Raw genomic sequence first — 15,804 nt, forward strand, 5'->3', positions numbered from 1 at the left:
AGATTTCACACACCAGCCTATAGTTAGCAGCTGAACCAGCAAGGTTAAGCCTTGGGTGTCCTTCAGCTCTTTGTGAGATTTTTGACATGTGAGCAGGAAGCACAGGGCAGCTGCAGTGTTCAGTGCTGGCAGAATCAAACACCTCACACTCACACACACACACAAACACCTCACACACACACACACAAACACCTCACACACACACACACACACCTCACACACACACACAAACACCACACACACTCACACAAACACCTCACACACACACCTCACACACACACAAACACCTCACACACACACAAACACCTCACACACACACAAACACCACACACACACCTCACACACACAAACACCTCACACACACACACACACCTCACACACACACAAACACCTCACACACACACAAACACCACACACACTCACACAAAAACCTCACACACACACACAAAAACCTCACACACACGCACAAACACCTCACACACACACACAAACAGTGAAAATTGCACACACAAAAACACCTCACACACAAAAAACAGTGAAAATGCACACACAAACACCTCACACACACATGAAAATGCACACACAAACACCACACGCACACACACACCTCACAACACACAAACACTTCACACACGCACAAACACCTCACACAGTGAAACACACAAACAGCTCACACACACACAAACAGTGAAAATGCACACACAAACACCTCACACACACACAAACACCTCACACACACACCTCACACACACACAAACACCTCACACACACACACAAACACCTCACACACACACAAACACCTCACACACACAAACACCTCACACACACTCACACAAACACCTCACACACACACCTCACACACACACACCTCACACACACACAAACACACCAACAGTGAAAATGCCCACACAAAAACACCTCACACACGCACAAACACCTCACACACACACACAAACAGTGAAAATTGCACACACAAAAACACCTCACACACAAAAAACAGTGAAAATGCACACACAAACACCTCACACACACACACAAACACCTCACACACACACACAAACAGTGAAAATGCAGCTCCTGCAGCTTTGCCAGGGATGTGCAGCAGGGACTGCTGCCTTTGGGGGTTCAGGAAAGAGCTTACAGTGACTGATTGTGTCTCATTTTCAAACAAAACCATGAATCACAGTAAAAGCAAGAATGCATTTAAGTCCAAGGAATCATCAAGTATATTTAATTCTCTCTCAGTTTCCACATGCATATGGTTCAGCCACCAAAAATCTGAACCACTCTTTAAAAAAATTTTTAAATTCAAAATCATGTTATTACAGCTGTCCCATAAAATACTGTAATGGTACAAAGCCATTTTATAGGGACAGCTGTGATAATATATTATGCTTGCAGAAAATCTTGAGCCAAAAGTTGTGCTACAGTATTTGCTTGATTTTTTTCTTATATTTTCTCTTTTAAGTGTTCTCCCATTAGCTGTACAAGTAAACTGATGATAAAGCAATATCAAACCAAAACTGACTGTCTATTTTGGCACGGCATGAAAATCTGCAGCACTCTCCTCACTGTGCCCCACACCAAGTGCCAGACATTTTTCTCCTGTAAATAAGGATCTTGTCCAGGTTATGGGCTAGAAGAATGTAAAGGGAAAGGTCTGAAATATTCAGACAGAATTCTGAAGCTTAAACTTTCAACATAGTTCTCAAAGCAACACGATGATATCAGTTCACAAATAGCTTGAGCAGAAGTCCAGCACAGTGGTAGCTGTCTCAGGCTACGTAACGGGCCCTTCAAAAGAGTATGAAGTAACAGAACTGAAATGTATTTGGCAAGATGCCACCACCCAGATGAGCTCCCAGCCCCACAGATATGTACAGTGCACAGCAATTCATCAGCTCATACTATGTGGCACTGACATTTCTTCTGTCAAAGCAAAAATAGCTTTAGCAAAAGTAAATTGAGCCCCACGTGTGGAGCCCGGTAAGGCCTCGGCATGTTACACAAACTGCAATACTCCCAAAAAAAAACCAAATCAAATTAAGTTGAGGAACAACACATGAAACTTTCACATTCATTAGCAGTGAAGGAAAAGCTTTCTGGGAAGGAAGGAGACTCAGGATAGGGGTTCAGAAAATAAAAACCACACAACTGCTTTCCAAGTAATGCAGAAGGAAGTACCAAAGCAGGCAGGCTTCCTCCCAGGATGCAGCACGTCACCACAATTTCTCAAGCCTTCAAATTCCACGAAGACCTGGAGTATCTTGTCCTACAGAAGGGTACATGCTAGCCCTTTGCATACAGCCCATCCACCCAAGCTGGAGGAAAAACACAGAAACCCCATCAGATGCCAGATTCTAAGTAGCAGCTTAGATGGGTCTGAGGGAAGAAAGAAAGGAAATTAAAAGAAAAAGTTAAGCACAGGAATAGAAGCACCAAACCTACTTCAAGAATTTAGTTATTCAAGCAGAAGAACCCTGATAATCAGAGTTAACAGTGACTCAAACCTCCACCCTTCCTGGGTAACTGAAACCCTTTAGAGCTCCAGTATTTCCATGCTGGACTACGTAAATGAAATTAGGACATCACAAATATGCCTTTGGTGGCCAAACTCATGTCCACACAGGACATCTGCTAGTCCACTTCACAGAACATGGCTTCCATGTCCAGAAGAACCACAGTGACCACCTCCTTTGGTCTCCAGTGGAACACAAGATGCCAGACTGCCCTTGGATTTAAACTCCTGTTCAAGGATTGCTTTAGCCTGTTTTGCCAAAAGCCCAAATTTCAGCAATAAATTTTCTGCTAGGGTTGGAGTGGGCTTCAGGAAGTTGCTCATGTACTTGGTGCAAGCTGTCTGCACTAGGAAGTGACACAAATCACACCAGTGCATCACTGCCAGTTGGCAGGGCAGCTTCAGCCCCACAGCCAGGACAGGCAGAGCTCACAGAAACACCCTGTCAAGCTTAGGCAGGGATAAAAAAAAGCAAAAAAAAAAAAAAGAATGAATGAACAGCATTCAGAAGAAGAGCACTCCCTTAATCTGTATTTGCACAGCCACTAATACAAGAAAGGCCACGAAGAGTTCAGTTTTTAAACAATGTCACAATGTAAATATTTCCCTGCTGGCGCCTCTGCCATCCCCGAGGAGCCGGAGCTGCCAGCCCTGCCTCACACCTGTCTGGTCAGGAAAGGGGAGAAGAGAGGGCTCCCCACAGGACTGGGGCTCCTGCACACAGCAAGGGTAAGTGGTTCAGCACATCAAGGAGGTGTCTCACTCCCAAGGAGGCAGAAGCAGAAAGCAGGACAATGCACTTCAGAGTGATGAAATAACATCTGCTCCCCACTGTCACAGACATCTTTTGTGAAAAATCCTTTTTTTAGGATTTTTCCCCCTTCTGAGAAGCTGTGGCCTCAGGAACAAAATGCAAACAATGGTTATCTGCTGCTGTGGAATGCAACAGGTGCATCTGTGATTGGTCTTGGGTGGATGTTTGGATTTACTGACCACTCACAGCAGAGCTGGGTCTCACTCTCTGCTGAGACACAGAACTTTGTTATTCATTCCTTTTCTATTCTTAGCTTAGCCAGCCTTCTGAGAACTTTTCCTTCTATTTCTTTTAGTATAGTTATAATGTAGTATATATATATATCACAAAATAATAAATCAAGCCTTCTGAACATGAGGTCAACATTCTCGCCTCTCTCTTCACCCTGAAAACCCCTGTGACCACTGTGACACCCCACACCTGATTCACAGGCAGGATCATTTAACCATAAAGACCAACACTCTCACATTCTTAAAGTACCTTGAGGGACTTCTCCCATCCAAAGGCCCTCTAGACTTTCAAATTCTGAATAAGCTTTAGAGAAACATGTTGACTCCAGAATTATCTTTTACTCTTCATCTGTCTGCTCTGTGAAGAACCCAAACAGAAAAAAAAGCCTTTTGAGACATCTCATGACTACTCCAAACACAAGTGTTTGCTACATCTACAGCCTGCCCAGGTCAATCAGTCCCCTCTTGCAAGAGACCAGACTCTGTCTCTTTTTGATGTCATCAGCATCCCCACCAAACCCAACATAAACATTTAACCTACTTGGAAAAGTTTATTTAGTGGGAACCCTGCCACTCTGAACAGCTCCATTAGCCTGGGTACAACTCCCCTGAAAACTCTCAAAATGCAAAGCACACACCATTCCTGGCTTCCCATCCTGCCACCTCCCTGCAGCTTGGTCTGGAGATTGTGTGGGCTGAGGGATGAGGGCACTGGAAGGCTGACCTGGCTCGCTGCTTGGTCCTGTGATCAGCCACTTTGACACGAAGAAGGTGGGGTAAACAGGGCAGGGAGGAGGTTGATACAATCTCCCCTGTTGGCAGCAGTCTGAGCAGATCCAGTATTTCACAAACCACATCCTGAGCTGGGCAGTCATCACTGTTACCCAACCCACATGAGACAAAATCCTATTTCTCAAATCAGAAATGCAGAAATCTAATGTGATATTTGTCAAGCAAGCACATGTTTCAGATTTGAAACTACTTTATTTGGTTTAACCTCTCTGTATAAAAACCACTTTATAGGGTGTTCTATCAGAGGCTGCTGAAATCCCACCAAAGTGCATTGCAGAAATTAATCAGAACACCTCAGCCTGGTTTAAGGTGTTTGTTTTGACAGCCATCCAACACACAGAAGCACATCTTTAAGGATGCACTGGGACTACCCATACAAGCTTTATGTTCACTTCCAAAGGTTTGAAAAAAATCCAAACAATGACATTAGATCCATTCCCTGGCATGACACTGCAAAGGACATTTCTGTAAAACATCAGTGCCAGCAAAGCCCTGAGCACAGGAGCTATGCACAGGGGGTTTTCAAGGAGTTTGACATAAACAACACTGGAAATGACTGATGCTGGGCAGATCTGTGAGGGCCTTCCCACAAATGCCATTTGGCATTAGAGCATTCTGCTAGTTGAAATTACAAACTCCCCAGAGGTCAGCACCGAGGCCAGGAGCTGAGCCAGCAAGCAAAACCACACAAAGCCAATATAATTTGTAACAGCCCTTCATCAAGGCAGCCAGCACCTAATCCCAAGAGGTAAAGGAATAAGCCTTGCTGTATTTGCAGGTAGATTGAATTTAAAAATTAAAACTGAAATTAAAAATGGAAGATAAAAGGGAACAAGTGAACGTGCTGACAGAAAGCTAACATGCTCTTTGTGGAGAGCCTCCTGCCCAGGGCAGCAGCCTGGAGGCTTCACAGAGCCTCAGGCTGGAGGACTCAGAATCACAGAATCAATCAGGTTGTAAAACACCTCTGAGGTCACTGAGTGCAACCTATGACCCAACATCACCTTGTCAACTAGATCATGGAATAAGTGCCATGTCCAGTCTTTCCTTAAACACCTCCAGGGATGGTGACTCCACCACCTCCCTGGGCATCCCCTTCCAATGTTTAATCACCCTTTCTGTGAAGAAATTCTTCCTAATGACTTACCTAAACCTACCCTAGTGCAGTTTAAGCCTATGTCCTCTCATCATTTGCTGTCTGGGAGAAGAGCTGACCACCACTACGCTCCACTCAGGAAGTTGAAGAAAACAGGAAGGTTCCCCTCGAGCCCCTTCTCTACCTGCGTTATCCTTCTCCGGACATGCTGCAGACTCTCACTGTCTTTCCTGAATCCAGGGGCCCCTCTCCCGGTGGTGTCCCCGGCCCCGGCCGATACTCACATCCGCCCCACGCCCTCGTACATGCGGGTCTCATCCACCAGCATCATCACCTCCGTGTCGGTGAGGTGCGCGTGCTTCTTGGTCTTGGTGAGCTGCTCGATCTGCAGGTCGGCCAACTTCACCTTCTGCTGCGTGTCCATCACCTTGGCCTGCAGCTCGGTGAAGGCCTGGCCAGGGGAGAACGCCGGGGTGAGGAGCGCCGGGGGCACAACCGGCCCCGGGCTGGGGGGGCCGCCGGCGCCGGGACACTGAGGGGGACACGGAGGGGGACGCACAGTGGGCAGGACACACAGTGGAAGGGTGGGACACAAGGAGGGAGCGCACATGAAAGAGAAACACGCGGGCGGGGGTCTCGTACCTTCTTCAGCTCCAGATCCACGGGCGCTGCCATCTTGTCCGCGCACGGCGCATGCGCGGAGGGGCGGGGGCAGTCAGGGCTCCACCCGCGGGCGGGACGCGCTGTGGGACCGGGGCTGGCACCGGCACCGGCACCGAGCGGGCTGGGGACTGCTCTGGCACCGGCACCGAGCGGGCTGGGGACTCCCGTGAGGGCTCCCCGCTCCACCCTGCGGTGCCCTCCGGGGCCGGCTGCACCGGTGGGGCTGTGGGCGCGAGACCAGCTCGTCGGGCCGGCCCCGTGTGGGTGTGCCCGGCCGGGGGTTGTAGAAGGCCTGGAGCAGCCAGAGGGGGAGAACCATCCCTGCCTAAGGAGCTGTAAAGGACCTTAAAGATCATCTCATCCCAAGTCCCCCCTACCCCGGGCAGGGACACCTTCCGCTATCCCAGGTTGCTCCAAGCACTCTCCAACTTGGAGAGTCCCAGAGATGGGGCAGCCACAGCTTCTCTGGGCTACCTGTTTCCATCCCTCACCACCCTCAAAATAAAGAATTTCTTCCATATATCTAATCTAAAATTCCCTTCTTTCAATTTGTGCCTATTACTCCTTGTCCTGTCACTACAGTTCCTGGTGAGGAGTCCCTCTATGGCTTCCTTGGTGGCCCCCTCAGACACTGGCAGGTGGCAATGAGTTCTCTACTCAACTTTGTCTTCTCCACCAGAGCAGCCTCAGCTCTCTCAGTCTGTCTCCATAAGGAAGATCCTCCCCTCCTCTTACCAACTTTGTGGCTTCCTCTGAACTTGCTCCAGCAGTTCCATATTGTTCTTATGTTGGAGACACCAGAATTGTACATGATAAAGGGGAGGAATCACCTTTGACTTGTTGGCCGCGCTCCTTTGGATGCAGCCCAGGATCCTGTTGGTTTCTCTTTGCCTCGCGGCTCTCTAGCAGAGCCAGCAACTCCCCCGCTCTCACTTCCCCCCAGGGAAGAGGAAAGAACTGGTTTGGAGGTTATTTTTACTGCAAAGTAAGGAATCATTCCTGATCACTGTATGAAGTGATTCTTGCTGGAATTACCTCAGCTCCAGGAACCTCCAATCCCCCCAAGAACAGCTGGGATTCATTTCAGGAGGGGTGTGGATCCACCTCTGGATTTTTTTGTTCTGCCAAATCATAGAACCATCATAATATTATTTGGTTGGAAGGGACCTTTAGGATAATCCAGCCCACCTTCCAGTGGACCAGGTTGCTCAAAGCCACATTCAGCCTGGCCTTGAACACCCACAGGTATGGGGCAGCCACAGCTTCTCTGGGCAACCTGTGCCAGTGTCTAAATGACAAATGCTGCCTTAAAACCAGGGACCATTCCCATTTGAACAGATCAGTGGCCAGAGTGGCTTTATTCATACCAGAGGCAGCTCTGCTCGGTGAGCAGACCCACAAACATCACACCCCTCCCAAAGCACCAGCTGGCAAAGATGAAGAAAAGCTCTGAAATAATCCACATGGGGCCAAGCTGAGATGGATCCTGCCTCCAGCCCCTTACACCACACTGCTCCCCAAGGATGGCACAAGCTGATCCAGCAGTTCTGACCACACACTCAGGATCTCTGCTGCTGTTGGCAATACCCCACCAGCATGGAATTGGTGCTGAACACAGCCTTCAGAATTCTGACTGCTTTCCACCTCCATAATTAAATTAACGACCCAAGCGTTTGTTACAAAGTGTTATTTATTAGAATATTACATTGCACTTAAAAAATAAGGGAGGTCTGACCCTGTCACCTTTACATACATGAAGCATGCAGGGCCAGACCTACAATAAATATAAATACTATGTACAGTTTATCTAAAATAAATATATAATTTAAAAGAAAAAATATGTTAAATAGCTGTTACCCTCCCCCCTTTCTGCGGCGAAGGAAGCCCCGAGCTCGGTTTCCTCCCTTTCACAGCTTGTTCCTCGGCACGTTCTGCAGCGGACGGAGAGTCCCCGTGCCCCCGGTCAGCACCGTCCCGGAGGCGGCCGCGGAGCCGCCGCAGTGCCGCCGCTGGCCGAGCGGCCCCGCCGGTGCCGTCCCGGTGCTCCGGCGAGCCCCCAGCGTGCCGCAGCCCCGTGCCGCCGGCGCCGCGGTCTCGCCTCTTCCAGGAGGTAGAAGTGCGTTAGTGCCGGCTCCTGCGAGAGAGAGGAGGGAGAGCTCACACCGCGATCCGGGGCTGCGCTGCCGCAGAGCGCTCCCTGCGAGCTGCGATGGAGGTGCCGACACACCCAGCCCACCCAAGCCCCTCTCGCCACCCTCGGGGCTGGACCCGGGAGGATGGGAGCCAAGGTACCCCACCATGCTCCCCCCTTCCCGGGATCACAGCGCTTTTTCCACCGGACACGTCCACCCCAGTAACCCCCAGGGTATAAAGGAGACAGTGAGGAAAGCCTTGTGCCAAGTCTCTTTCCTGAAAATTCAGCTTCTATGAGCAGCCCAAATTCCCACCCCCAGCACTGTGATCAGCATGACAGAAATTCTCCAAAGGCATTACTTCATCCTCACAAAGAACAATGACTTTTCTTTTTTTTCTTTTTTCTCTTTTTTTTTTTTTTTTTTAAGAAGAGAAGTAGCTGTAATATGTATGACTACATCTAACGTCAGGGTTTAGGTCAGATCAGAGGAAGTTTGACAGATTTTCAGCACCCTGCCCCAGAGCCACCCCTGGGGCAGAGCACAAATCCCAACCCAGCCAGAAGAACATGGCATGGGCTGGCAGCAAGATGCCCCTGTGCCAAGCTGATAGGCCTTGCTTTGGTGCAAGTAATAAGCAGAGTGGGAATGAAAAGGAAAGGGGTTTTTTACACATGTATATAAATAGAGGCGATATCTAAGGAGGGGAAGTGACTCAGAGGGTCAGAGAGAGAGCAGAATGAGCAGGGGGAAAAAGCTAAACAAAACAGAAGCAGCTTCCCTACTACCAAACATCTCCAAAGCATGGAACAGCAGCACAGAGCAGGGACTTGGGGTTAGAAAGAAGGACATAGGAATGCCAGGGGACAGGATTTCAGCAGGAAGGGGAGAAAAGAAGACTGGAGCTCCACAGGGCAGCCCAGACTCTCAGCCAGCTGCCACTCCAGACTCAGGCTGCCTTCAGCTCCTGCCTAGCTCTGGCACAGGATCCACACAGCAGACCCTCAGCACAAACAGCAGAGCCCCCAGATGTCCACCAGCCCCACTGCTGCCCCATGCCCAGCCAGGGGCTCACCTTGCCAGCACTTGGCATCCTCAGTGATTCACAGTGATGCCCAGCTTGATTTTCTCTTCGTTTTCTACATCGTAGCCACCCCTCTTGTGACACCTGCGAGGCCAAGCAAAGAGATGCTCAGGGCATGGAGAAACCTCTGTCACCTTCCTCTTGCACATGATCTTGCCAGGGACACAGATCTGGGAGCTCAGTGGCATCCCCCTCACCTGAGCATCAGCAGGGCTGCGATGATGACGAGACACAGGGAGGACAGGACAACAGCAACCACGGCCAGGGCTGTGGTGTGGTCGTAGGCGCTGGGCGGGTGCTCCACTGGCAGCAGGAGGCCGTGGCAGCGCTCCCCATGATAGCCTGGCTGGCATCTGGGCAAGGAGGAAACTCAAAGGTCAGTGGTGAGCAAGGACAGGAGGTCTTTATGTGCCCCACACCCCACGGGAAGGCAATGCCTCTGTGCTCAGCCTCAACCAGCACCCTGCCTGTTCCCCCACACCCTTGAGCTGGGAGGTCACCATCATCTCTACTGGCCTGGTAAATTAAGCTTCTCCTGCACCTAGTGAAGTTTCCTAGAAAGGTTGAGGTCTCTCTCAGCAGAAGGCACTGGGGTCTGTGCTCTTTCCAGTCACCCCCAGGCAGGTTGCCCAGAACACCTCTAGGAGTGGGAAGGGAGCAGTGAGGCAGCTGGGCCAGCATTTCCCATGGAGCAGGATGTCCCTGCACACCCTGCCAGCTCAGAGGTGTCCCATCCCTGGAGACTTGGGAGGTTGCTCATGTAACAGAAATAACGCTCCACACAGGCTGGGAGGCTTCCAGCCCTCCCTGAGCCACATTGCACTGATGCAATCAGATAAATATATCCCTCTATATCCAGCACCACTGACCCTCAGGCTGATCTCCAAGCCGGACTCAGCCCAGCTCCTGGGCTCACAATGCCGCATGCAGCATCACCTCCCAGGCACAGCAGCAAGGCTGGGCACATGGCAGAGGTGCAGGACCCAGCCCAGCAGCAGCCTCATTCCACCCTGTGCCCCAGGAAGCAACACTCCAGGAGACTCTGTGACAGCCAAGCACCAAGAGCAGCCACAACCAAGTGACACCAGGCAACACAAGATCTCTTCAGCAGAGGAGACTGGGGCAGTTGGCCACTGTTACTAAAAACTGATGGCTCAGAGATGTCACCCAGGGACAGACCACCATGCTGAAGAGACACAGCCAGCCCCCAAATCCCTGCTGCTTGTCTGTGTCCCAGTTTCTCTCCCAGCCCCAGGGATCTGGGCAGGGGATACCTGGCTGTCCCAGTCCTAGGCCAGGGTGTCACAACCCACATTGTGCTGAGTCACCAACCCAAGCTGAGCCTGCAAAGATGCCCCCTCATTGGCAGTCCCGAGTCCCCCATGCAAGGGCCCAACTTCATGACAGCTTCAACACGGAGGAACCAGGGAGTTAGAGGAGCTCTGTGGAGCTTGATCCCTGCAGATTGCAGATCCTGTGGGCACCATAAGCCAAGGAGCTATTATCTTCCCTGGGCTCAAGGCTGGGTGGCTCAGAGGATTGATAGTGAAGAACAAAGCCTCTTACATATCTGCCAGCTCAAGTCCTGCCCACGTCAGTGGGGATCAAATATGCACCCCAGGGTATTTCCTGCAGCAGCAGTGCTGTATCCAGGTGCCCCAGCAGCAGGCAAATACTTTCTCCTTCACTGGCCTCATCTAGTCCCTGCTTGCTCTGCACCCCAGGGGGGTGGGCAAGGAGGGGTACACAGCCCTGTCTTTCATCAGGCCAAGGGACAGCTTGGGCATGGCTTTGGCAGCCTGTCCCCAAAGGTCCTGCCTCCACTTTGCTTTGCTGGTGGCATGGCAGAGATGCTCTTCCCACCTGCACTGATGTGCCCTGACAGATGCAGGAGCCCAGAGGTCTCAGAGTGGGGCATTTACAGGGTCAGGATGAGGTTTCCCAAATCAGACCTGCAGAAGCCCTCAGCTGCCAGATACCAACCTTACACACCATTCTGCAATTCCCAGCACAGCCAGAACTCACTGTGCTGACAGGGAACCCTGGCCCTAAGGCCATGACAGGCTTTGGGGAAGGGGTGGACACTTCTCAAGAATTACAAGGAAGAGGCCAAGTCAGAGTTGTCCCTGCATGGGTAGGGAACATGCACTAAAAATATCTCTGCTTTTCCTCTGCCTGGCCTGGAGAATTGAAAGAAACATGACTAAGGCTCCCCCTCACAGCCACACACCAGAACTCACATGCAAGAGGGAGCTCCCAGCTCTCGGATGTACTTGCACTCGCCGTGAATACAGAAATCCTTGTACTTCCGCAGGCACGGGTCTCTCTTCTTCCCCAGGCCTTTGCCTTTTCTTCTTTTATTGCCGTTGCCTTTTTTCTTGGGAGTAACGAGGCCTTGAGGCTTTGACAGGAAGGCAACTGGAAAACAATTTGGGAAGGAGAGATCAGTCAGATCAGCTCCACGTGCCAAGCAAAGGGAAGGCAAAGCCACGTCCCAGGGCTGCCACAACTGCTCAGCCCTGGCTCCCACAGCCCTTTGTGCTGGGAGCTGCCCCCGAGCCCCGGGTGGAGGGGCTTTTTCTTTTTTTTCAGCTCCTCACAAATATCATGGCCTTTCCAATTCATAAGAACAATTCTCAAGGAAAGAAGGGAGTCGGGCAGGGGGAACAGAGCTTTATACATCTCAAATGCTGCTATTATATGCACCAGTTTCCACTGAATACAGAACATTGCTAATTGCCCCTTTATCTGGCCTTTATTTCCCTGACAAGCACAGGCTTTTCTAAGACCCTATTCATGGCTCTGATGGGCTCTCCTTCCCGTGGGCACAAGGATGCCTTACTCACCCCAGGGCAGGATTAAAAGAGCAAGCCTGCCTTAAGTTTTGATTTTGCAGAGCCCAGGAGATTGTGAGGGCATCATTCCCATGAATTACAACGGTATGTTTTAATTATGGTGCAGTAACCAGTGGCTTTTGGTGCCATGCCAGCCCCCTGCCGGGTTGGTGGAAACCAGAGCACCAATCTCCTCACCCAGACACAGCCCAACACTAACAACGGTACTGGAATGGCTTTTAAGGTGTGCAGATACCAAAATAAACCAGCTCCCAGACTGATCTCTTTAGGTGCTGAGGTGTTGGAGAGCACTCTGCTCCAAGGAGGATTTTTTAGCTCCCCCCAAGCTATGGAGCTCAGTAACCCCGGTGAATTAAGCCCGGGGCTGCTGGGGAAGGAGAGCACAGCAGAGTCCAACGTGACAAGTTGTAACCTGCCCAGGTTACAACTCAACCACTTCCTCACGGAACCAGAGCCTCTCGTGCTGGCACACACCGGTTGCACACCTAACAAAGCCATGTCGACATCCTCCACGCTGCGCCTGGAGAAAACCGATACTCCAGGAAAGGCTGCGGCTTGGAGAAACCGCCGGAGGAGGCTGACAGCAGAGACTGCTCCGTCCCCTGCCTCTCCTGCCCTGAGAGTTATCTCCCAGCCACAGCCAACACACACTGCTGCGTTTCCCCAGGGCTGAGTCCCCCCGGTGCGAGCGGCTCAGCCCGGTTCTGTCAGCTTTTTGTCACAGTCTGCTGGCACAGCCAGAAAGCAAAGAAAAACACGGAAAAATGGGAGGGTCAGGCGTACGGAGCAGAGCACACTCCTGGTGCCAGGTACTGCCCTCGGCGCGCCGCGTGTGCGAGGCACAGGTACATTCACACCCTCAGCCCCCGTCCAACCCCCATGAGAGCCCCCGGGACACTCTCTGCTGCCAGCCCGGGGCAAGGAGCCCGGTGTGGGTGCTCGGGAGCCCCAGCGAGCGGCGGTGCCCCCACCGCCCCCGTGGCGGGGCTGCCGGCTGACGAGCCCTGCCGCGGAATGAGGAGCAGCCGCGCGTGGGCGGCGGTGACTCACGGCGGTCCCCGCGCCACGGCCGTGAGGGCAGCGCGGGCCCGCGGACACGGCAACCCCGCCACGAGCGGCTCTGATCCTCCCGTCCAAGCGGCTGAGAGCCGGGACGCCCTGGAACCCGCCCTGTAGGAGACTTCAGGAGCACGGACAGCCCCCGGCAGGAGCGCCACTGCTCCGTGCTGGTGCCCCACGGGCTACTCCCACTCGGGTCTGCTGCCGCCAGGGCTCGGTATCCGAGACTGCTCCCACCCACCACTGCAAGTCCCTCCGAAGCGGAACCGGAGCTGCTGCCGGGGCACCCGCGGGACTGAGCCGAGCCCAGCCCGGCACCTTCGCCACCTCTCCGGCTCTGATTACCCCCAGCCCAGCCCGTTCCGCGACCCCAGCCCCGCCCTGGGACCCTTTATCCCGTCCCTACCTCTCGGCAGCTCGCTGAAGTCGTCCCCCGAGGCCGCTCCGCCGCCTTCCTTCTCGGGGCTGCCGCCGAGCAGCGGGGCCGTGGCCGGGACCGGCACCCCGCCGCCACCGCCGCCCTTGTGCAGCACCTCGTTGTGCAGCTCGTCCCGGCGCAGCCCGCCCGCCGCCGCCGAGCACACTGCGGAGAGAGCGGTCAGAAGCGGGGCTGACACCGCCCTGCCCGGGCACCCCACGCGGGACAGGGACCAATCTTCCCGTCCGCCCGCACCCGGGACCAGGACCGCGTTACCCGTGCCCAGGACCGGCCATGCCCGCGTTGCCCAAAACCATCCCCCCACATGTCCGGGACTCTCAGCCGAGCACGGCGCTGGGACGCGCTGTCCGCGCCCGGGACACTCCCCACGCGAGCCCGTACCTGCCGCCAGCAGCGCCTGGATCAGCACCGCCCGCCCGTCCATGACCCGCGGGCACACACACGTCCAGCCGCGCTCCGCTCGGTCCCGCAGCACTGCCCGCTCTCCGGCACAGCGGCCCCGCGGCGGGTAGAAAGCTGAGAGGCGGCGGGGCGGGGCGAGGCTGGGACACGCCCTGGGAAGGGCTTCCCCAGCGACCCTAGTGGGCGCCCCCCTGGCTGAGAGTGGGACTGGGTTCCGGGACTTTGGCCTGAGCCCGGTGGGGTCTCCTCGCTCTGGAAACGAACCAGGACCCGAGAGCCACCGCCACCCCGGTGCCGCTCTGAGCTGTGGGCCGAGCCAGGCCGGGCCGGGCCGGGCGGTGAGAGCCCAGGGAGATAAAGGGTTTCCGCAGAGTGCAGAGGGCAGGAGATGGCCCGGGAAAAGTGCGGCCCCAGCCAAGGGGACAGGAGAGGGATCCCGATGGTCCCCGTGGCCTCAAACCCTGCTGGCAGGTGGCCGAGAGGCCCCGAGGGTGCTAGGGGAGACAGTGCAGCTCACAAGACTAGCATCAGGTGAGAGGCAGCACCTCAGGAGTCAGGGCTACACCTCTTCCTGGCCTTGGTCCTCAGAAAGAGGACAGACTGCCACTCTGCCACTCGTGTGCTACTGCACTAGCAGTGGGCTGAGGAGGTGGTGGCAATCTGAGATTGCAGCTGAGACCCTTTCTGTCCCCAAAGCCCCATTCATGCTCCTATGCTGTGATTGAGTCAAGTGATTGAGTCACAGCCTCATCTCACAACACCCCCCCAGCCAGCCACCGTCCTTGTCCCTGTCCCAGCCTGTTGTGTTTGGGCACTGCCAGAGCTTCCCCGTGCCCTTCACCATGCTGGCAGCCGTGTGCTGTGTTTGGCCTCATCCTCAGCACAGGTGACAGCACAAAAAATGTCACTGACATCAGTGCCAGGTCAGTGCAGGGTCCTGCCCCAGCTCTCCTTTGGGGCAGCAGAGGCCCCTGGTCAGTTCCTCGAGGTCCCGAGCCCCCGGCCCATGGCTGATTTGGGCTCAGCTAGGCATGAGCAAATATTCCTGCCATTGTTGTTGCTGTCTCCAAGGAATACCACCGGATCTGGCACCCCCCCCGCTCACACCCTCCTTCTTGCTCAGACTTGACTTTTGCAATTGTTTGCTGGATGTTTTCCTTCCGCCTCCTCCGGCCATCAGGAGCCCAAAGCCTTTGGCAGTGGAGGGAGGTGGTGGCACGGGCGAGGGGCAGTCCTGCACCCTGGCTCCTGGGGAGGCCCCCAGGTTGGGATGGAATTTTTTGCCCCTGCCAGGCCCCCACCACATCCCCAAGGCCGGGCTGGGCGTGTGCGGGCAGTGTATGAGGGCAGCATTTGCCAGCTGCCCTGGCATCTCGGGAGAGGGAGGCACCAGCTCACGTCAGCTGGCACAGAGGACTGGCAGCGGGCAAGGGGTGGGATGTGTGCAGGCTGCTGACCTGCCTGCCTCTGCTTCTTGCTGCCTCTTCCCCTCTGCCTCCCACAGCCTGCCATGACCCCTTCCCACCTCCTGCAGGCCCTCACAGCCTCCCTGCCCGTGCCTGCTGCCAGTCATGCCCCATCTCATGCTGTTGAGGCAGCCCCCACAGGAGGGGGAGGTGAACTCCGGGAAGGTCTGGGTGCCTCAGGACATCCCTGATGCTCCTTATCCATGGGTCCTTCTGCCAGGGGTCTCCCCATGGTACCCACCCCTGCACACACC

At 54.0% G+C, this 15,804-nt stretch overlaps 2 protein-coding genes across 3 annotated transcripts in view; both read right to left on the reverse strand.

The window, feature by feature from the left end:
- Positions 1–6,225, reverse strand: part of PFDN1 (prefoldin subunit 1) — a 32,314-nt gene extending 26,089 nt beyond the window's left edge. The window contains exons 1-2 of one of the 2 annotated variants that reach the window (XM_064724915.1): positions 6,093–6,200; positions 5,735–5,901 (exon numbers count right to left, since the gene is read on the reverse strand). In XM_064724915.1, the coding sequence (XP_064580985.1) occupies positions 5,735–5,901; positions 6,093–6,125 (200 nt within the window). In that variant the 5' untranslated portion in view covers positions 6,126–6,200. Of the gene's footprint in view, positions 1–5,734; positions 5,902–6,092 lie in introns of both variants that reach the window. The other variant, XM_064724916.1, reaches the window with a different exon arrangement.
- Positions 6,226–7,839: 1,614 nt separating this feature from the next.
- On the reverse strand, positions 7,840–14,220 carry HBEGF (heparin binding EGF like growth factor). Its single transcript, XM_064724982.1, has 6 exons — positions 14,064–14,220; positions 13,650–13,826; positions 11,570–11,747; positions 9,527–9,682; positions 9,321–9,413; positions 7,840–8,247 (listed from the first exon to the last, which is right to left on the reverse strand). Exons 1-5 carry the CDS (start codon positions 14,104–14,106, stop codon positions 9,341–9,343), a joined length of 627 nt encoding a protein of 208 aa, XP_064581052.1. The 5' UTR covers positions 14,107–14,220; the 3' UTR covers positions 7,840–8,247; positions 9,321–9,340.
- Between the last annotated feature and the right edge of the window lie 1,584 nt (positions 14,221–15,804).

This window comes from Zonotrichia leucophrys, chromosome 13 (assembly GCF_028769735.1).
Source record: "Zonotrichia leucophrys gambelii isolate GWCS_2022_RI chromosome 13, RI_Zleu_2.0, whole genome shotgun sequence".
NCBI lineage: Eukaryota > Metazoa > Chordata > Aves > Passeriformes > Passerellidae > Zonotrichia > Zonotrichia leucophrys.

What these genes read in the sequence shown, in the direction of transcription:
- HBEGF (XM_064724982.1), bottom strand. Translation starts at nt 14,106, where the DNA reads ATGGACGGGCGGGCGGTGCTGATCCAGGCGCTGCTGGCGGCAG. An exon ending in CTTCAGCGAGCTGCCGAGAG is followed by an intron (nt 11,748 to 13,649) that starts GTAGGGACGGGA and finishes ATTGTTTTCCAG; the next exon opens with TTGCCTTCCTGTCAAAGCCT. An exon ending in GCAGCCCTGCTGATGCTCAG is followed by an intron (nt 9,414 to 9,526) that starts GTGAGGGGGATG and finishes TTGGCCTCGCAG; the next exon opens with GTGTCACAAGAGGGGTGGCT.